At 63.7% G+C, this 21,592-nt stretch overlaps 1 protein-coding gene across 3 annotated transcripts in view; it reads left to right on the top strand.

Annotated features, from left to right (window-relative positions):
• The window catches only part of Arhgef10l (Rho guanine nucleotide exchange factor 10 like), an 80,324-nt gene that overhangs the window by 47,373 nt on the left and 11,359 nt on the right, over positions 1-21,592 (top strand). For all 3 annotated transcript variants that reach the window (XM_027951907.2, XM_027951909.2, XM_027951910.2), the window contains 5 exons: positions 906-1,027; positions 5,435-5,521; positions 6,782-6,999; positions 8,338-8,492; positions 13,791-13,939. In XM_027951907.2, the coding sequence (XP_027807708.2) occupies positions 906-1,027; positions 5,435-5,521; positions 6,782-6,999; positions 8,338-8,492; positions 13,791-13,939 (731 nt within the window). The remainder of the gene's footprint in view (positions 1-905; positions 1,028-5,434; positions 5,522-6,781; positions 7,000-8,337; positions 8,493-13,790; positions 13,940-21,592) is intronic.

The following is a 21,592-nucleotide window of genomic DNA, read 5'->3' on the forward strand; positions in this document are numbered from 1 at the left end:
CACTTGCCCGTGCCGGGGCCACCTCAGCTGGGGTGGCCAGGGGCTACTTCTTGGAGGAGGCTGCTTGAGAAGGTCCTGCTGTGGGGACCTGGCTTAACGGCTCTGTGTACAGTTGTCCCTACACACCCGTCTTGGGCTGGGCTTGGGCACCTGTGCTCCTGACAGGTCCCCGGGCAGGGTGGCCTTGGGGAAGCAGGACAGTGCTCTTCCTCGCCCTCCTCCTGGTCAGGTGAGTGCGCACTGCGGTCAAAGCCACTGTGTCCACCTCCCACCCCAGAGTGGGAATGCGAGGCCGCCTGGATCTGGACTCTGTTGACTTCTTAGTGGTTTTTGTTTTTGGTCCCAGGGATTGAACCCAGGGGCACTCGACAACTGAGTCACATCCCAGCCCCTTTTTATATTTTACTTAGAGACTGGGTCTTGCTGAGTTGGTCAGGGTCTTGTGAGTTTTCGAGCCTCACTTTGAACTCGCCATCCTCTTGCCTCAGCCTCCCGAGCTACTGGGCTTACAGGTGTGACCACTGCGCCCTGTGACATCTTAGTGTTTAATTGAATCCCTTTCCCTTCTGTTATTTTACTGGATGCTTGTCACATCTGCAGGTGACGGTGTCTTCCTCACCCCTGTTGGATGGGTGAACAGAGGACCAAGGGTGCTCGGTGACGGGGTCAGGCAGGGACTCTGCCCTGAGCTTCCCAGCTCCCTGCCCAGGGCCCGTGGCCAAGTCCACGGAGTGAGCTGGATTTCATCTCAGACGGGCAGGAGTGTGGTGGGGGCACCTGGCCAGGCAGTCTGGGTCCCTGTGAGGGTCAGTGCCGTGGGCCTGAGTGGCCCCTGGCCTTGAGAGCTGCTCCTTGCTGGTCGGGCGACTCTGACTGGCTCACCTACCGCCTTCCTCGTGCCGCAGGGGAAGAGAACCAGCCGGGCTGGCTGTGTCCAGACGAGGACAGGAAGAGCAAAGCCCCCTTCTGGTGCCCCATCCTGGCCTGCTGCATCCCCGCCTTCTCCTCCCGGGCCCTCAGCCTGCAGGTGAGTGCACCCCATGCGGCGGGAGAACCAGGCTTTCCAGGGAGCCCCGTCGGTGGAGAGGCCCGGTGCTGGGGGCCAGCAGCTGCTCCACTGCTTGCGGACGGCTCTGGCCAAGCCCTTCGGTTGCTCCAGAGTCGGCTGCCCCACCACGAGCGTGGGGGTGAGTGGCCAGCATGGGTCACGCGAGTGGAAAATCCCATTATTCTGAGATGAAGCAATGATCTCATCCGTCCGTGGCCTGACTCCAGAAGGTGCTGGAGGGCTGTGCCAGGCGCTGTGGGTCGGGCCCTTCCGGATGCCGCCAGGTGGGGGCTGCGCTGCGTGGGGCCACCTTCGCCATGGGTGCTCTGCAGCCACCGTGCTGTGTCGAGCCGGCCGTGCGGCTCTGTGACCGGTGGTCCTTCTCTTGTCTTGATGTTTGCAAGAGCCCTGTGACTGCTCTGTCCTGTGTCTGTATCTGTCCCACAGATTAGGAAAAAGGCTAGACAGGTGACGTGATTTCAGCTAGTGAGCGACGACGCATCCAGGAATCGGAAGCTTACTCTGCCTGATTCCAGCCGCACAGTCCTAGCACAGCCCCCGCCGGTCACCTATCCCTTATGTCCTAGCAGAGCCCACCCCTCCATCTGGATCAACTGTGTCCCTCCTCTCCCAGGCAGATGAGGACATCTCAGCTCTGGGGACGGGAGAGCAAGCGTGGGACCCAGGCCAGATAAATAGTCCCAGGAGACTTGCGGATGGGCAGTAGACTGGGGTCTAACAGCTGAAAGAACACCCCCTGAGATGTAAGTCCATTTGTTCATTCATTTGTTCATATGTCTCCACTCACGTGTAATTTCTGAGCACCTACTGTGTGCTAGACCCTGGGAATACAGTGGCGACTAAAACATGCAAGGCCCCACGTCACGCAGCTCTCAGTCCAGGGCAGAGGTAGACAGGACCCGGCAAGGAGACGGAGAGCCGTCCGGCAGAAACACTGATGGGGACCACGGAGTTAGGAGGAGGTGGCATTTAAGCTGAGACCTGAGTGGCAGAAGGGCCCCAGGGCAAGGATGGTCCAAGAAGGTGAACCAACCCAGAGGCCAAGATGGCAGCCGGCGGGGGGGCTGGTGTGGCTGCCGCCTGGTGCGCAGGAACTGCTCTAGTTTGTTCTCTGCAGCTGCACCAGAAAGCCGAGGCCCAGCGACCTACAAGGAATAGTAGTTATTTGGCTCAGGACGGAGACCCGAGGTCTAAAGTGTGGCGCTGGCATCTGCAGAGGGCCTTGGCGCTGCGCCACCCTGTGGTGGGAGGTGGAAGCGCAGGCGCGCCTGTGAGGAAATTGGGCCGAACTCTCCATTATCAGGAACCCTCTGCCACAAAATGCCCTCATGGCCTAATTATCTTTTAAAGTCCTCATTTTTTATGCTGTTGCCACTGCAATTAAATGTCAACATGAGTTTCAGAGGGGACACTCAGATCCTGGCAGTGGGCACTGAGGTCAGTGGGTGGTCAGGCTGAGCAGGCTTGGATTTACTCTCAGAGCCACGGAAAGCCCTGGGCTGTCCCCAGCCTGAGACCAGCACCCTCTGACTCATGTTGAGTCCCTCGGGTCCTTCTGGCTGGCAGAGAGCTGTAGACAAGAGTGGCCATGGTGGCTAGTAGGGGACGGATCAGAGGCCAGTGCAGGGGCCTGCTGTGGTGTGGAGGCCAGGGTGAGGCATGGAGGCCAGGGCTGGGCCCCAGGAAAGGTCAGTCAGGCCCTTGCTTCAGCTGCCAAATTTATGCAGGTGCCCCAAATCTCAATAATCAAGATAAATAATATTTTAATGCAATACTTTGAAAAAAAAAAACCCAACTCAACAGACTCTACCCTGTGGTTTGGCTGTTTTTATTTTTTGGTAAATAAAGGCTGGGATCAGGGCCTGGGGTGGAGGCCAGAGTCCATAGGGAAGTGATTCTTGGGGACCACTGTGTCTGGGACTCTCTGTTACCCCCAACCTGGGTCGAGGGCCCCAAGACCTCCCCATGGAGCTCTCGGGCTCGGGGACACGTGGCCGGAGCATCCTCATCCCGCACGGCCCTTGCTACTGGGTCCTGAGGAGCCTTCATGCTGGTTGAGGGGACTGTGAATGTCCGTGGGTAATGGCCTGTGGGCTCCTGGGGGACATACTGAAACTGAGTGGTCCCACGCTAGTCCCCGAGACGTGCTGCTGCTGTCTCGTGCCCCTCCCACCCCAGATCACACAGATGGCCCCAGCAGCTCCGTGCCGGCAGCCTGCACCAGAACTTAGAGAGCCAGGGCCTTGGCCACCGCGGCAGGAGCAGGTGTGAGCACGCGGGTGCTGCCTGGGCTTCCCGCCCGGCCTCTGCCGGCTCCCAGGTTGTCTCTTGGGACCAGGCTGGTTAGGACCCTCGCGCCTTGGGCAACAGGGCGTGGTCGTGGCCTGCAGGGGCTGTGGCCAGGGCCCAGCACTGCAGCTGAGCGGCCTTGTCTGACCTTCACCGGCCTCTGTAACCGAACTGCTGTTGGTTGGGGTCTTATCTGCTTTCTGTTGCTATAACCAAATACTTAAGGCTGGGAACTTTATAAGGAAAAGAAGTTTATTTAACTCACAGCTTTGGAGTCTGAAGTCCAAGCTGAAGTGTACCCCACCTATCTGGCCTCTGATGAGGTCTCAGGGTGATGGCATTACAACGGCACTTGTGAGAGTGATCACATGGCGAGAGAGGAGCCAGAAGGATTTGGGGGCTGGGCTCGCTCTTTATATAGCAGCTCATTCTCTTGGAAACTAACTGGTGTTGTACGAGAAGGACCTTAATTCCTTCCAAGGGCAGTGCCCAGTGACTGAATCACCTCCCCTGCTCCCCCTGCTCCCCCCCACTCCCCCCATCTCTAAAAGGACCCACACCCCAGCATTGCCACCCTGGGACAAGCTTCTAGCACTTTGGGGCACACTCAGGCCAGTTCCAAAACACAGCATTCTGGGACCGGCTAACTGCGCCAGGGCCCATCTGTGGCAGCCCCCACCCCGACCGGCGCCCTGCACGGCCCACTCGGCTGCTGGCTGAGTCGGTGTGCGGAAGCGCGCGGCTCCCCAGGCACCAGCTGTCCAGCACCGGCTCAGGGCTGCCCCACACCCTCTGCAGGCCCCACCGCCCTCCGGGGATGTAGGGCCCCACTTAGCTCACAGGGAACTCATGTGCCTGGAGAGGGCAGCTCACCGGCTCCTTCACGGCCTACCCCTCCGCCCTGCTCGGGCACCTGGGTTTGGAAGTCAGCTCCCGGCGTGGGCCAGGCTTGCCACCAAGGAGCCGCCGGAGGTTTTGCCATCGTCTCCGACCTGGTTCTGTTGATGCAGCTGACATCAGGGCCGGCCGGAGTTGCCATGGCAATGTCTGCGCTGGGGACGCGGCGGCCCCCTCCTCTGGAGGAGAGCAGCAGCCCTCTCAGCCCCGAGGGCCAATGAGGAAGAGACCGGGGTCCAGGAGGCCAGGGTTAGGAAGCCTCCTCCTTGAGGTGCTCCCTGCCAGCAGAGGCGGCCCCCAGAGTCCAAGGCCTCTGACCTGGCTCCTGGGTAGAATGCAGCTGGAGCACAGGCAGGACCCCCGACCAGGAAAGGAGTTTGAATTCTGTCCCTGCCTCTGCTTCTAACTTGCTGTGTGGCCTTGAGTGGATCGAGGCCCCGCTGGGCTTCAAGATGGCCAACTGCAGTCTGAGGAGGCTGCAAGATGTGGCCTCCTCGGGCCATCAGAAGTTTCCTTAGAATGTGCCACCAGAGCTGGGGCAGCTGGGCCTCCAGCACCAGCAGAGGGCAGCACCTGCCTAGGAAAGGGCCCCGGTCCTGTTGTCCTCTCTGCACCCGCCCGTCCTCACGCGCCACCCTCCTGGCAGGTCTGGCTCAGGAAACAGGGTTCCAAGAGGCCACTCCCCATGGGCTTTGGGGATGCAGGAGTTGGGACAAGCAGCAGGTGGCCCTTGGTGACAACTGGTGACAGACAGAACCCCTAGCCTCCATGTGCTACCAGCCCTCTGGTGCTGGGGGTTCCCTGCAGAGTGGTCCCTGCCTCTGGCTGGATCTCTGCCACTCACCTGTGTGACCTGTAGCTGGCCCTGGCGCTTGGGGACCTCATCCTCTCTGTTGGCAGCATAAGGGTGGTGGGCCTGAGTGGTTTTAAGCAAACCCTGTGTGGAAGCTGTCCCACCGTGGAGACCCCGGGCGGACCAGAGCATCACTCAGACCCTCTCGTCAGAAGTTTCCAGAAGAGTGTCGCATAGGAGCTTCCTGGGGACCCTGTGACTTGTGTGGCTTTCCTGGCTCACACCAGGACTGCTCCTCTGTGGAGCTGGATGGGCCCGGGAGTCTGCCAGACGTTGGCGTCGTGCACCTCCGTGGTTGACCCCCTGCGCCATCTCTGTCTCTGCAGCTGGGGGCCCTGGTCCACAGTCCTGTCAACTGTCCCCTGCTGGGCTTCTCGGCTGTCAGCACTTCCCTTCCACAGGGCTACCTCTGGGTGAGTACCCCCCGCCCCCACCCCCATGCCCACCCAGCCAGGACTCTGACCTTGGGGTGGGTGGTCGGGGGGGAGAGAGCTGCCCACGGAGCTGCTCCGTGCACCAGGGTCTTCCTGGGGACCTTCAGAGCCGGGCACTGTGCCAGGAGGTAGGAGGTGCAACCTCACCTGGGCAGCAGGAGGCCAGGGCACAGGCCAGAGAGCGGCATGGGCCGTAGCGCTGTGAAGGGGACGAAGGGGTCTCACCCGGGGCTCAGGGAGCCGGCCGCTGCCCAGGCCACGCCCATTCCAGCCACCTCTCTGGGATTCCTGGCACAGCCTCTCAGTCCAGATGCTCCCGAGGGTGCCGGTCCTGCCTCTCCTGTCTGGGGTGCCAGCCTCAGCGCGCCTGGCCGCCTGTAGCCCCTCGCATGGGGAGCATGGCCTGGCTCACCGTCAGGTCCAGCCCAGAGCCCCTCCGAGACGGACTCGTCTTCGCCGTTTCCCCGTCATCTAGCACGTGGCCACCTGCCCGTTCATGTGTGCAGCACCCATCCACCTATCCACTCATTCTCCTACCCACCCACCCATCTACCTGCCTGTCCACCTACCTGTCCACCCACCCACCAGTCATCCACACAGCCATCCGTGAATCCAGTCGTCCATCCTACACCATGTATCCATCCGTCAACCCACACACCCATGGATTCTCCACCCGCCCATCCCTCCATCCATCCATGCATCCGTCCATCCATCCATCCATTCTTTCCTCCATGCACCCTTCCATCATCTGCCTAACCACCTATCCCTCCAGCCACTTATCTTTCCATCTCTCTATCCACCCTTCATCCACCCCACTCATTCATCCACCCACCCTCCCATGCGCCCATCCTCCACCTACCCACCCACCCGTGCACCCATGCAGGTATACATTAAGCGCGTACCCCGTGCCAGACCCAGGGTGTCACAGTGAACATGACAGTGGAGCATCTGAAGGAGACCTAGATGCTCACTGCGGCCGGGTGGCGCCCCCTGCAGGGGAGGGGAGGGGAGGCCGTGGGAGCTCATCTTCCCGGCTCCTCACTGATTTCTTTTGGTTCCCCAAACCAGCTTGTTGCTCTGCTGCTGGAGCCGAGTGACCTTGTGACCACAGGATGGTGTGGGCAGGAGGGGGCGCCTGTGGTGTCTAACCTCAGTGCTGGGAGGAGTTGGGAGGGTCCCTGAGCAGCAGGCCCCTCCCTCCACGGCCCCCCTGATGGCCTCCCGGGTCTCTGCCCCCAGGTCGGGGGCGGGCAGGAGGGCGCAGGGGGCCAGGTGGAGATCTTCTCCCTGAACCGGCCGTCGCCCCGCACCGTCAAGTCCTTCCCGCTGGCGGCCCCCGTGCTTTGCATGGAGTACATTCCGGAACCCGAGGAGGAGGCCGAGGGCGGAGATGAGAGCAGGAGCGCGGAGCCCGCCCCAGTGCGCCCCGCCATCTGCCTGGGCCTCCAGGACGGCAGGTGAAGGGCCGGGGAGGGCGGGGCGGCCTGCAGGGCCAGGGGGCAGGGCGACCGGGCCTCCCCTGCACATGGGGACAGAGACACCCCCTGTGGGGGCCGAGGTGGCCTCTCTACTTCCTCCCAGGCTGTGTCACTGCCCGGGAGACACTGGCTTCTCCGTCTGGGTTCCGATCTCGGCCCGCCCTTCCGGGCTGATTCTCTCAGCTTTAGCGTCTCATCCATAAGGGGGTCAGACCCCGATGCAGTGCCCCGGGAGTCCCTGGAGATGTGGGGGGCGTGGGTCCTTCAGGTCCCTGCTGTCATTGAGTGCGCACCCCCCCATGGCCTCCATTCCCCAGCTGGGGGCCGAGGGCCCAGGATGTGCTCAGGTTGTGAGGTCCCTGCTGGTTGGTGGCCAGTGTGGGGTTTGGCAAGTCAGATAGACGTGGGTGCAGCCTGCAGGGGAGGGGTGCTCGTCCCTGAACGGCCTGCAGGACCGGACACTTGTCACCTACCCTTCGACCAGCGGTGAAGGTGAGGACTGGCCTGGCATTGCTGTGCCTGTCCTCCCGTGTCCTGCTTGTCACCCCGTCCTGGAGAGGCAGAGGGTGTTCTGAGCACCTACTATACTCTCAGCAGTCCAGGGTGCAGGGCTGCCCCACCCACTTCCCACAGGGGGACACTCACTCTCCAAGCAGAGCTGACCGGGAGCCACTCCGAGCTCTGTGGAGTCCAGGCTGGGTCTGTAGCTGAGTGCCCAGCCAGGGCCTGGACTCAGGAAGGACCCCGGGGACAATATAAAATTCACCATATTAACCACTTTAAAGTGGCTTCCAGTAGCCACTGTCTAGTTCCATAACATTCTCACTAGTCCCCACAATCCCACGCCCGTGTTCAGCAGTCACCCCTTCCTGCCAGCCCCGCCAGAGCCCTGCTCTGCCTTCTGTCTCTGGACATGTCCTTGGACAGTCCTGTTATGGCCTCCCACCTCTGGCCTGTGAGCCTAACTTCCTGCCCTAGCAGCACACTTCAAAGTATATTCGGGAGGCACGTGATGTGCCGTGTTCCCTGGCCAGGGCATCGTGGCCCTATGTCTTGGCGAGAACCGAGGCTCAGCAGTCTAGGTTAGGAGGTGGCCCATCCAGATTGAACTTGGGCCCCTCCCCCTCCATGCTACCCCCTCTGGAGCCCCGGGGTCACCCTCATGATGCAGGCCAGCCGGTGCCACCCTGAAAAGCCACCCTTGGCCAAGCCCAAACCCCTGCAGAGAGAACCAATGGTCAGCCACACAGCTGGATGGCCGCTTGGGGATGTGGCGTGAGCGCCCAGTGAGCTGTGGTGGACTTGGCCTCTCTGCAGCATCCTGCTCTACGGCAGCGTGGACACCGGCACCCAGTGCCTGGCGACCTGCAGGAGCCCAGGCCTGCAGCCCGTGCTCTGCCTGCGGCACAGCCCCTCCCACCTGCTGGCCGGCCTGCAGGACGGGACACTCATCGCCTACCCTCGGACCAGCGGTGAGGACAGTGGGCAGGGCTTGGGGTGGTCCTGGGGCTGGTGGGGGTGCGAGTCCTCCCGGGGGAGGCTGCAGGGGCAGGTCAAGGAGCAGACATCCCCCGGGACTCTGCATGCTGGAGGGTTCGGGCCCGCGAGCCCCTCTGGGGTCACATGTAAGGTGTCCCTCCACGAATCCCTGCAGGAAGGGGGCTCGCTGCCCTGCAGGAGCGAAGCCCCAGGCAGAGACCAGTGGGTAAGAGAGGGACTGTGGGCTCGGAGAGACCTGGCTTCCTGTTCAGGCTTGCCCTGGGGACAGCTGTGTCTCTTGTAAGTGGCTTCTCCTCTATGCCTTGGGCCTTGTGTTTGCAAAATGGGGATGGTGCTTGCACCCACTGCCCAGGGTCCTGCTGGGTGAGAGGGCTCCATGGAGGTGAGGTGCAGGCACGGCCCGGGGGTGTCCAGCAGGGGTGAGCCCCCGTATGGCCATGCCTGGAGGGCAGGGCTGGCAGTGGCTGGGCTGCTGTGCTCCTGGATGGGTAGGGACCTGGCCTGGGCACCCCCCCGCCCCGAGTCTCCCTGCAGCCCTGTTGTCTTGGGCTGCATGGACCCGGATACTAAGACGGTGCAGCTTGTCTGTGGCCACATGAGCGTCTTGGTCCCCTTGTCCTGTGCTCACCAGTTTGATGATGAGGGCTGAGTGGCTTGCGGGGATGGCCTCAGGTGGCCCTGGGAAGCAGATAAAGCCCGAGGTCCGCCCGGGCGCTGCGCTCTCGTGGCCTCTGCCCGCGGTTGTAAGCGGGCATTCGCACTGAGCTGGCTCTTTTTTCCTGCCACTTGGCACTGTGTTGGTATTTTTAATTAGCATTTGATAAGGCATTTATAGTTTTTAATTAAAGGGGTAAGAAGGAGGGGAAAAAATTCCTCTCACCGTCAGACAGAGCGTGCGTGTGAATGTGAACACGGGCTCGGGGATGGGGGGGCTTAGACTGCTCCGAAGGGACCGCCCGCCGCTGGCGCCCGCTGAGTCCCCGAGCCTGCCTCGCCTGGCCCCTGTTTGGGTTGCTTTCCACCCTTTGCCCCCGGCTCCTGACTTGGTGATTCGGGGCGCAGGCGGGGCTGGGGTGCTGCTGTGTAGCCAACTACCAGTGTGTGGCTTTCACCCAAGGTCACAGTGTCCGCAGGGCCACGCGCCCTCCGGAGGCCTCAGAGGCCTTTGTGGCCTCTGGCAGCCCTTGGCTGTGGGGTGACTCTGGTCTTCACGTGGCCTTCTCCCCACGCACATGACTTGGTGCCCACATCCCCCCTTTTCATAAGGACTGTGGCCACCCTGGACTCGGGGCCCAGTGGGCTCCAGTGGAACCCGTCTGTACCTACTGCATCTGCGAGGACACTGCTTCTAAGCAAGGCGGGCTCTCAGGTGAGGGCTAGGCTCAGCGAACTGGACCTGGGGAGACACATTGAGTCCATAATGGAATTTGGGGTGCGACCATTGACTTTTATCCTGGGGCTGGGACCTGGCAGTTGGTCAGAACCAGAGAGCGTGGGGACCTCTGAACCCATACCCCCACCTCCTAGCTGGGAAGGGAAGCCCAGAGTCCCATGACAGGGCCGGACCCCAACCGGGCGTCCTGCCTCTGAGACTGGGCCTCTCCAGGCCAGGCACTGGGCCTGCCCCGGCAGGGCTGCTGTGCCCACTGGCCCTTGCACACCTTGGCCCACAGTGTCCACCGAGCACCTGTGGCACATGGATGTGGCAGAGGGCCACAGGGTGGGCATGCGTCCTGTTGTGGAGTGGACAGTCTCCAGCGGGGGCAGATCAGTCAGTCACCAGGCAGCAGGCACCAGCCCCTGCCTCATGCCGAGCGCTCGGGGGCAGGATGGGGCTGCCTGAGGTCTGCTGCCCAGTGGGGTGAGTGGATCCCGGAGCCGAGCACTGAGAAGTGCACGAGGCGCAGGAGGAGTGGCATTCTGGGCACAGAGGCCAGGAGGCAGGAGAGCAGCTGGTCTGGCGGGGAGGTGACAGCAGGCAGCCGGGGGAAGGAGACCCCTATGCCAGCGCCTCGGGCTCGTCTAGCGCTACGGGAGGGGGAGGGGAGCAGAGAGACAGCTGGGCCCCCCTGGCTGCTGGACGAGCGAGTGGGTGGTCCCAGTGCCTCAGGAGCCTGCTCTGGTGGTTTGGGTTGGCTGTAGCCTGGAGGCTTCTGGGAGAGGCCTTGTCTCACCTGGCTCCCACCCTCTCGTGGTGGCCTTGGGAGGTGGACCAGGCAGGACCTGCAGTGCGGGGCGTTGGCTGCGGGTGCCGGGGCTGGAGGCCGGTGGTGTCAGGGCTGAGGGATGGGCTTCAGGCTGCCTGGGGTGCAGGCTCCGCCTGCCCAAGCCTCGGCTTCCTGCCCCGTGAAGTGGGGTGCTGACACCCTCGGGTGGCTCTGCAGGTGGAGCACTGCTCCCGGGAGCCTGCAGTGCGGAGCCGGCCCCCTGTGTTTGTCACCACATCAGCGTCCTTAATTACTCACCCGCAGGGCTGCCACTGGGTCTCTCTCAGCCTCCTGCCACCGGCTGGAACTGGACCCCAGGGGAGACCCACAGGGCTCTGTCCCCCGTGGGCTGGGGCTGGGCGAGGAGGGCCAGCCTCCTGAAGGGACTTTGCTGAGAACCGTCACCTCCCTGCTGGCTGTGAGGACTGGTGCCTGGCCCAGACGACGGGCCTGTATGTGCCTGGGAGTGCAGGTTCTGGAAGGTTCCACAGCCCCCAGAGGGTGAGGGAGGGTGTGACAGAGGGACGTGGCCCCCACAGGGGGTCCAGAGCTCCACAGGGCTCCAGGCTCCACGGTCCAGAGCTCCAGCGACTGCCTTTAGGATCTCAGAGGCCAGCATCCTGGGCTGGCAAGGGCCTAGAGGACAAAGGTCTGCCCTCTGTGGTGCCCACTGGAAAACCCAGTCCAGCAAGGGCAGCCTCTGTTCAGGGTGTCCCCATGAGCCTCTGGCGGGCACTCCTGTGCAGTGGCACTTCTGACGTAATGGCCTGGCGGGGTTACATGTTCGCATTCTGCCCGGGGGCAGTCCTGTCCTGGGCTCCAGGGTCTCAGCACGCAGGGGTGGGTGGTCAGAGCCCGTGTGATCGGGGGGACTCTCGGCCCCGGCCCCTGCCTCCAGCGGCCAGGGAGGCTGCTCCAGCACAGTGTGCAGGGCTCTGGTGGCCATCACTGCTGTGCCCATGAGTGACCCCACTTCCCAGTTTTTGGGGTATTGTCCGGCCTGAGAGGGGTCCCGGCCCCGCCTTAGCAGCCACAAGCACCTCTCACCTCTGGCCACAGGGGGGCGCCGAAAGCCTTGTGTTTCATGGCCCTGGGCTCCTGGTTCCTGGTGGGGGTCAGTGTCCCTCTGGAGGCCTGGCTGCCTCTGGCCACTCACCTCTCCCAGACTCCAGTCCTAGCCTCAGGCCTTCAGAAACCTGAGTGGCAGGAGATCTGGAGGAAGTTAGGCCAGAGCCAGTGCTGAGTTCAAATGCAACTTGGCCGTTACCCCTTGGTGGCTTTGTGCAAGTTCTCAGCTCTGGGTCTCTGTTGTCACCTTAATTCAGTGACATCAACACCTGCTTCTGCAGACACATATGTTGTGGCAAACGATGCCAAACGACAGGGGCAGTGTGCAGGGAGTGCGTTGAGCTCTGTGACGTGGGTGATGAACGTGCTGTGCTGAGGTTCAGAACAGGCAGACGAGTCCCCCAGAGGAAACGGCTCGTAGAGGCTGCGCGGCACGTGGCTGTGTGGCTGGTGGCAGCTGTCAGTGCCCTGGCTGTGTTCTTAGCATGTGCCAAGGGCTCTCCACACGTATTTCCTGAGCTCCCAGCAGCATCCAGAGCTGCAGAGGGGTGGTCAGCATGCCCACTTCACAGATGAGGAAACCGAGGCTCCGAGGGCCAGTGGAAGTCCTGGAACCCGAGTTTATTCAGAAGCTCCAGGCCCCAGGCTCTGGCCCGTCCTGCTTCCCACTTGCTCATGCTCGTGGGCTGGAAGGAGCAGTCTGGGTTTGGGGTCCCTATTCCCCAATTCTTAGCTGATCTGGGCATCTGTCAGTTGTAGTCATCAGGGCAGGAGGGGACCTGGCTTGCAGGTGGGGAGAGGAGGGAGGGAGGAAATGGTGGCCAGGCCTGGCCCGGGGTGGGTATGCTGTCCTACCACACCCAGGCAGGACCCTGGTGCCCCTCCAGCTTTGGAGGCAACTGTGCCCCATCTTGTCACCCTAACTGATTCAGAGAGGAGGGCCTGCCAGCGCCGGGCTGCCTGTCCCTCCAGGGTGGCCATGCCCAGGCCACCCCAGCTGGGCCCCAGGTTCCTCCTCCATCTTCTGTGAGGACTGGGGCCTGGCCCAGACGACGGGCCTGTCACGGGGGGAAGTATGTGCCTGGGAGTGCAGGTTCTGGAAGGTTCCCACAGCCCCCGGAGGGTGAGGGAGGGTGTGACGGAGGGACGTGGCCCCCCCAGGGGGTCCAGACCTGGGGCTTGGTGGGTCGTCACTGAGGTTCTAGAAAAGTCAGCCCTGGTGCGTGCTGCTGTTGGGTGCCAGGCAGTGGCTCTCAGGGGAGCTGAGCAAGGGGCAGGCCCAGCAGGACAGGCTGGCAGGACAGCAGGCTGCCTCTCAGGGCCTCCTGCTCACCTGGCCGCAGCAGTGTCTCCAGAGGGGCGGGTCCTGGCAGAGTCCGCGCAGGTGTGGAGCCGGCGGGAAGGCCCCCGGGAGCTCCCCCTGCAGCCGGGACGAGCCAGGTCAGAGAAGTCCCGAGGGACCGCGTCCCACCTCCCTTCCCCAGTGGACAGCCTGGGCTGGGCTCGGAGAAGGGAGGGATGAGCCACTGAGCTGGGAGCAGAGCCGGGTCCAGTCCCCAGGTCCCTGGACTCCGGGCCCAGGACACTTCCCGCTGTGTCGTGCTGCCCCCTGCAGGGCCTGGGGTGGACATGGCCGGGTCTCCCGCACTGGTGTTGGCTTTTTGTCTCGGCAGCCACCGGGCCCCTGGGCTCCGTGCTGCCCATGCCCAGGGCGGTGGCTCGGCTGCTGCCGCTCCCTCCAGCGGCTTCCCCGGGACATCCCGTGCGTCTGCCCGGCCCCCAGAGCCAGTGCTGGCCGAGCGCGATGCGCTGGACGGATGGGGCCGGGGGAGGGCAGAGCTCACGTGTGGTCCCCAGGGGTGCAGCATGAATGTCGGGGGGCAGAGATGGGTCAGAGCGCCCAGCAGGGAGGAGGGAGAAGGGCCACGGAGGGGGCTGCCGTGTGGGGCCCCGCTGGCCCTCGCCGCCCCTGACCTGCCTTCCCTGTCCCTCCAGGCGGGGTCCTGTGGGACCTGGAGAGCCCTCCCCTGAGCCTGGCCGTGGGGCCAGGGCCCATTCGCACCCTGCTGAGCCTGGAGGACGCCGTGTGGGCCAGCTGTGGGACGCAGGTCACCGTCCTGGATGCCACCACCTTGCAGACTCAGGTACTGGTTTGTCCCGCGGCCTGTGGCCCTGCCCAGGGGGCTGCTGTGGGCCCGCCCTTGCTGGCCCTTCCTGTGCTCTCTGGCTCCTGGCCGTGTCCAGGGGCGGCTTGGACAGTGTGTCGGGAGCAGAGGGACCCGCGTTGCCCCTGACCTGTGTGCTGTGAGGGGCGGGTCCCACAGCTCCGGTCTGGGGTCTGGATCCCGAGTCACACTGCTGGTGCCTGTGGGCGTGGGGAGGGTCTTGTCCTTGTACTGTGCCTGAGGACTCGTGCCCTGGGCCCCAGCTGTGCTGAGGCCTGGCTCCTGTGGACACAGCCGTTCTGGGCCTTCAGATGACACGGAGGAGGCTGCCCGCGGCCACCTCACCCTGGGGCCAGCTCCGCGCGGCCTCAGACCCAGGCTTGAGGCCCTGGTCCCAGGGGCGTGTTCCTGGCTCAGCCTGGACGGCAGCTGTGGCCACCACCTGCCAGACCCCACTGTCTGTCCTGGGCAGCTGGAGTGAGACTTGGATATGCTCCCTGAGCTGGTTTTGGGGACACTGCAGTCACTTGGTTTGTTTGGGTTCTGCATTTGTGTGAGCTGCCCCCTGGCCCAGGTGGAGTGGGCATGGCACCTGCTGGCCAGGTGGCCCCACACGTGCCTCTGTTTGAGGGTGGACTTCACGTGCCCTGGTCACGCTCGTACAGCTGTGAATTGGCCATTTGTTAGCCGTTCGGAGCACTGGGCCTAGCTGGGGACTGTCAGTCACAGGTGATTGGGCTGAGCCCCAGGACAAGGCCAGACTGCTGCATGGGAGAGCGTGGGGGCAGGGCCCTGCCAGGGAGACCTGGCTTGTCCTGCGGGGGGGACCCAGCCTGTGCTCAGGGCCTCCAGGCCGACCGGGGAGACCCAGCCTCTGTTCTCGTGGGGATGGGAGCCCCAGACAGGAGGAAGCCACCGCAGAGAGAGCAGGGGCAGGGGCAGGCCTCGGCCCCCAACCAGGGCCTCAGGTGGCCAACAGGAGGGGACTCGGAGGAGGTGGCACTGAGAACTGAGGCGTTTCCCGGGGAGGGCTCTGGAGGCCACAGAAGCCAGGCCCCTGGCAGCAGAGCAGCAGCCGCGGCTGTGGCCTGAGGCTGGAGGAAGTTGGCGGCGCCTGCCAGGCTCCGTGCCGCCAGGAGTGCCCGACCTGGAGGGGGCAGAGGGGCGTCATGCTGAGCGCAGCCCCGGTCCTGTCCCAGCCTCATCTGCTTCTCGTCCTCAGGACAGCTCAGCCCCTGGGGGTGCAGGGGGAGCAGGCTGCTGAGGCAGAGCCCCGGCCCTTCCCCCAGTGCTGTGCAGCCCTGGGCAGGTCACACAGCCTTCCTGGGCCGAGGTTCCCTCGTCCATATAGCCTGCAGGTGGAGGGACGTCTGGTTTCTTGTGACTGCCTAATGACTTGCTTGTTGGTGCAGGTGGAGGTCTTTGAAGAGCCAGGTGGCTCCCCTAGAGTCGGGTTGTCCGTGGGCGGGGCCGTGACCTCCTGCTTGGCCAGAGGAGGCCTCCCTTCGGCCAGCCGAGCCTCCTAGGAGGAGGACACAGGGCGGGGGCTCCACGGGTCTCCCGTTCCAGCCAGTGCAGTCCCCCGAGGCCCACGCAGCTCTGCTCTGTCCCACTGTCCCAGAGCCCCCTGGCCACCAGGCTGCAGCCGGGGCCACGATGATTTAAGGCCAGTCCTAGACCAGCCGCTGGCTCCTAGGAAGGGATCAGTACGGCCTTTCACCAGGGCCAGGAGGCTCTGCAGCGGGAGCCAGGGCAGCGTCCCTCGCGGGGCTTGGGAACCAGTCTCTGAGCAGGGGCCGCCCGCGGCACACACAGCCCCGCACACGGCGACAGGGTGCGCCAACTCCGCAGCTTGGAGGGGCCAGGAAGCCGCGGCCTTGGTGCTGGGCCCTGGTGAAGGCCTCCGGCTGCTGCTAGTCACCATCCGACCGGCTCCTGGGTCCTGCGCTCACCTTGGTGTCCCCACACGGCCAGTCGGGTCAGAGACGGGGCCCCTGCCACTGGCTCGCTCTCCCTGTGCTCTCGGGTGGGCTTCCGGTGCCTGTCCTGCCTGGCTTCACCCGCGAGGCTGCAGGGGGCCTGGCGCAGACTCTCCCAGGACTCGAGGTGGCCCTGTGTGAAGTCCTCGGGTTAGCCTGGGTTCTGTGGATTCTAAGCGGCTCCCCTGGGTCCTCCCATCTGTAAGCAGTGATGATAACCAGCGTTCGGGCATGAGCTGAACTGCTTTACAGGTATAAATTTCATGCTCAAACAACCCTCTGAGATGGGCATTATCATATTATTCCCATTCCACGGATGAGGAAACACGGGAACAGAGAGGTTAAGTAATTTGCCTAAAGTCAAACAGCTAGAAAGAGGCAGAGTCAGGATTTGAGCACAGGCCTCCTCCTTACCCGTGAGGGCTGCCTTGGCAGAAGGGGGGTTCAGTCTCCTTTGTGCTGCGCTGGCCCCCAGCTTTCTGTCCCTCTCAGATGTCACTCTGGGACCCCCTCTGGACCTCTGGGCCTGCTTTGCTCGCCAGCATGTCTTCCAGGACAAGAACCAACCTGTGGACCTGCTCCCCTGTACCTGGGTCAGGGGCAGCAGCGGGTGACTTCTTGGCCTTGGTGGAAGTGCTAAAGGGAAATGGCTCCTCAGGAGCCCAGGGTCCAGTGTGGACAGAGTCTCATCCCAGGGCCAGGAGCGCCGGGAGGGGCAAGCCCAGGTCCAGCAGGTGCTGGAGAGGCAGGAGGGCCCAGACCCAGCAGAGGCGGGCGGCAGCGGTGAGCCACCTTGTCCGGAGGCCAGGGTCCCCCAGGGCGCGTGTGTGGGAAGGCAAGCAGAGCCCCGACCAGGGCCAATCTGGCGATATGTGAGGCTGGGGGCCTGTCCTCCAGGAGCCTGGCCCCTCTGCTGCCCTTGCCCGCTGCCCTGCCCACTCCACCCTGCTGGCCTCCTCCCTCCGCGGAGCGCCTCTGCCTCTGGCTCTGCCCTGGCTGCCAGCTGCCTGCTCAGCCCCTTGATCCCAGCGGAGCCGAGTGGGGCCTGTTAAATAATAATGCGGCGCACCAGGGCCTGTGTCAACAGCGCGTCCCGTGTTCATTATCTAGATCGCCACCTTCAAAGCCTGATCCAGTCGTCTGGAGTTCATTTCAAGCGATCGCTGGAGGGGAAGCTGGCTGGGATGATTGTTGCATCTTAATTTAAAAGAAACACATTGGGGACAGTTTGACAGGAGGCCTGCGGCGCTTGGGTGCTCTCTGCAGAGCCGTGGTGGTCGGGGCACCGGCGGGCTGCTCCCTGACCCTCCTGGCCTGGGCCTCGGTCTCCCTGGCTCCTAGATGGGGGGAGCAGCTGGGCTGTGGGTGTCACTGTGCTGCTGACACCAGCAACGCTGAGACGAACTGGCTCCCGGGGAGCTGGCCGCACAGAGGGGCCGGGCCAGGTCTTCTTCTCACACGCTCATCTCTGTCCCAGAGACGGGCCAGGCTCCCCGTCACCGCAGGGCTCCACCCCTGCTGTTCCCTCGTCCTGGAACACCCTTCCCACCCCTGTGTGGCCCTGTCTCCATCACTCAGGCCACGGCCGGACTGCTGCCTCTCCAGGTGAGGCCACCCTGGCCACTGCTCCAGCGGCCACCTGCCCTGGTCAGGGCTTAACACGTGACCTGTTTACAGCCACGTGAGCTCTTCTGAAGACACCGCCTTGGTTACTGTCACCCGTCTGCACTGCAGGGACGCACGCTGGGTAGAGGGGACCTGGCCTGCCCCGTGCGGCCTCTAGGCGGTGTTTGGGTGGGCGTGTCACCCACCTGGGTCTTGGGGAGTCCAGGTGCTCCGGGGCCTTGAGATGCAGGGACGTGGGGTGCACTCTGCTCCTGGGGGAAGGCTGAGAACTGGTGGTGGCTCAGGCTGGGGCCGGGAAGTGTCTCCAGAGCCCTGTGGTCCAGGAAGTGTCTCCGGAGCCCCGTGGTCCTGGAAGTGGCAGGAGGCCACCCCGGAGAGGGGGAGTCATGAGGGAGAAGGGCTTGTCTGGGGCTCTGGCCCCCTGGGAGGGACCTGTGTGGATAGTGGCCATGCCGTGCACACGCGTTCCAGACACACCTTCGTCTTCCTGGCCTCGTGAAGGTGTGGATGGCACTAACCAGGCTCTGCAGGCAGGACCTGGCCTGGGGCTCCCACCACGTCCCTGGAGCTGGGCACAGGCCTGAGGCTCAGGAGGGGCCCAGTCGAGGCAGAGGACAGACCTTGGGGAATGGCGCGGGCTGTGGCGCCTGCCCAGGTGTGGATGCGGGGTGTGGACTCGGGGTGTGGACGCGGGGTGTGGGCGTGGGCAGGACCATTGACCGGGCACTTGACTCTGCCAGCTCCGCAGTGGGAGGGCTTCCCACAGCGCCCGACACTGTCCAGCGAGTCCCCCTCCGGCCTCCCACCGATGCCTCTGCACAGCCTGGACGTGGGTGCTTTGGGTCCTTGAGCGTAGGCAGGAGAAACTTCTGGGCTCCTGGACACCCCGAGCCCCTCGGGTCCCCCTGGCGCCCCACGCACTCCTGCCTCCCCCACCCTTAATTTCCACGTTTAGGGCCCAAACTTAGTTTGCATGTATCAGCCGCCCTAAATCCATCACCACTCGCGGCGCGGCATGAATAATGCATCACCGAGCTGTATTAGTTTTCTGTCTCCATCTTATTTATGACACAGAACGGGTGGGAATTCGCAAAAGTGAAATCCAGGCGCGGGGCTTCCTGGGTAATGGTATGCAAATTGGCGAGAGGACCCACCAGGTTCCCCCAGGGGCCCGGGGCGCAGGGTGGGGGCGTCTGGGACCAGCTGGCGGCAGCCTTTTTTCTTTGGTACCAGGAATTGAGCCCAGGAGGGGAGGGGTCCTAGACCGCCCAGCTGCACCCTCAGCCCTTCTTACTTTTTCTTTTTGTTGTGGTGCTGGCGATGGAACCCAGGGCCTGGGGCGTGTGAGGCGAGTGCTCCACCAGCTGAGCCACATCCCCAGCCCCTTATTTTTTATTTTGAGGAAGTTGCTTAGGTCCTCATTAAGTTGCTGAGGCTGGCCTTGAACTTGTGATCCTCCTGCCTCAGCCTCCAAGCTGCTGGGATTGCAGGTGTGGGCCACTGCATCTGGCCCCCTGTCCTCTTGCTGGCCAAGCGACCCCCACACCCGTTATTCCTTGAAGCTTGAGTCTTTCCCCTGGTGAGGATGGGTGGCCAGGCCCCTCCCAGGTGGCTGCAGGGATCAGGGAGGCCGTATGGGAAGTCACAGCTAGCGCTTGTCCGGTGACCCCTGGGCGTGTGGCCAGGCAGGGAGTGGTGGCCAGAGCCTCTCCCCTCAGCCCTGGTGGAGCTGAGCTGCAGCTGCCCCGAGGCCTGGGGAGGTCAGGTGGGGCTGCCTGCCGCCCGCCGCTCCTCCACCTCTGAAGCCCAGCCCAGCTTTGGGACGGCCTGGTGCTGGGCAGCACCCGGGTGGGCGCCGAAGCCCTGCAGCCTGCTTCCTGGCGGGAGCTCCTGGCGCCGAGGGCGGGGCGCGCTCCGGGCTCCTCGTGGCTCGGCTCTAACTACTCTGAGTGCCGAGCTGCTCACCCTGGGAATTTATGGAACCCGGGCACCAAAGCGTCACCTGGAGGCACATAAATACTGCAGACGAGGCTGGCTGTGTCTGCACTATTGGAGCAGGTCACTCACCTGGAACCGCCCGTGCGGGGCCGTGCAGGGGCTGAGGCTGTGGGTGGGCACAGGGCACTCCGTCCAGTCCTCCCCGCCCCATAAGACACGCTCCCTTCTGTCCTCAGTCACAGACAGGTGAGGAGGCCGAGCCACTCAGCAGAGAGGGGCGGGCCAGAGCCTGGGGCCCACCTGGACCCCGCCCATAGCTGCCAGCCCCCCTTTTTAAAAAAATAACTTTGCCTTTTGCCCCACAACTTTTTATTTTGAAGAACTGCAGAAAGTTGAAAGATGAAGACAGTGAACACACATGGATTCTTCACGTAGTTAACGACTGGTAGCTTTGCTGTAATTCATACCCTGCCATATTACCGACACACGTCATTTATTTTGTTTATTTTGAGGCAGGGTCTTGCTAAATTGCTGAGGCTGGCCTCCAACTTGAGATCCTCCTGCCTCAGCCTCCCAAGTCACTGGAAAGTCAGTGGCAGACAGCCCTTCCCTTGGCTGCAGCGTCCTCAGCGAATCTCCTACTGCAGTAGCGTCCTCCCCAGGAGCCTCGCCTCAGTGCCCATGTATCCCAACATTGTCCAGATGCGTAGTTTTCTAAGTCCCCAGAAAACCCCCCTGCCCTCCCCATCCGGGCCCAGCCCAGGATCCCACACGTGTTTCTGTCTTCTCTTCCTGACTCCCCTCATCTGGGAGGTCCCCCATCTGGGAGGGTCCCTCTGCTTTCCTCTTATTCATGATTCCGACTTTTTGAGAAGCCCAGGCCAGTGCTGTGGTCCCTCCCTGGAGGTGGCTCCCGGTGGCCTTGGCGACTGGCCAGGCGCTGTGGGGAAGCCGTGCCCCGTGCTGTGCCCCTGTCACGTGCCTGTGCCTTGTTCTCGGGCGGAAGGCGAGGTCTGCATTCTGCCGGGCCCATGGTGCGGCTTTCCCCGTAGCTGTGACTTCTGGGTCCCCTGCAGGTGGCAGCAGGTCCGTGTGAATGTCCTGCCCCGTGGCAGACCTCCTCCAGGGGTTCCTGCCTCCACCCTGACCCTAGGTGACCCGGAGTCTGCGACTGTCTCCTCTGCCGTCCCCGTCACGAGCCTGACGTCACTCTGCCTGTCCCGCAGAGCCCCACGTGCTGGGGTCCAGCCCTCTCCTCTCTCGGGGGGCGGTTGCTTGGACTTGGCCCGGGGACACCCTCCCTCCGGCCCCGCCCCTGGACACCTCCCCGTCCTTCTTTGAGTGCTTCCTTGTCCCTCTGTGCCTGTGTCCCCTGCAGAGAGGGGTCCAGGGTGCGGGCAGGGCCCTCCCTGCGGGTGGGGCCTCCTAGAGGGTCCCCCCTCCTGGGCCTTGCGCCTGGCCAGGGATGGGAACCGGGCCCAGAGGCGTGAAGCGGGCAGCGGAGGGCTGGGGCTGCAGAGCCCGGAGAGCGCGCCTGGCCACCGGCCCCTGAGCTCCTCCCCAGGCCAACACCTTGTTTGCAAACCAAAATGGCTGCGAGGCTCATCAGCCCCGGGCCCAGAGGGCGGCCTGAGCGGGCCTCGCTGCCCCACCTCACCTGGGCGATTCTGCACATTCCCTGGGTCCACCTGCTCCCTGCCCTGCACCCGGGAGGCCCAGGTTCCAGGCCCAGCTGGCCGAGCCCAGAGGTGACCGAGGCCTGGGCGGGGCTGGAGGGGCCACTTCCCGCCTCCGCCCGCCTCCCCCGCTCTGGCCACAGGTTCTCACAGGCCTCTGCCAAGCCCCTGGGGCCTGGAGGCCACTTGTTAGGGCTCTGGAGAAATGAGCCTGGACCCGCTGGGCTTCGCTTTAATTAGATGGTGGCAGCGGGCGGCAGACTTGGTCGGAGGCCCAGCCTCTCGCCTTCAGCCTTCGGCCTTTCCCCAGGCAGGGACCGCTCCTGGGCCCGTAGAGACTGGCCGTGCCCACACCTCCCGTGGGTGTGCGTGTGTCCTGGGTGTGCATGTGTCATGGTGTGCATGTGTCATAG

The sequence above is a fragment of the Marmota flaviventris genome, chromosome 10 (genome assembly GCF_047511675.1).
Source record: "Marmota flaviventris isolate mMarFla1 chromosome 10, mMarFla1.hap1, whole genome shotgun sequence".
NCBI classification, from domain to species: Eukaryota; Metazoa; Chordata; class Mammalia; order Rodentia; family Sciuridae; genus Marmota; species Marmota flaviventris.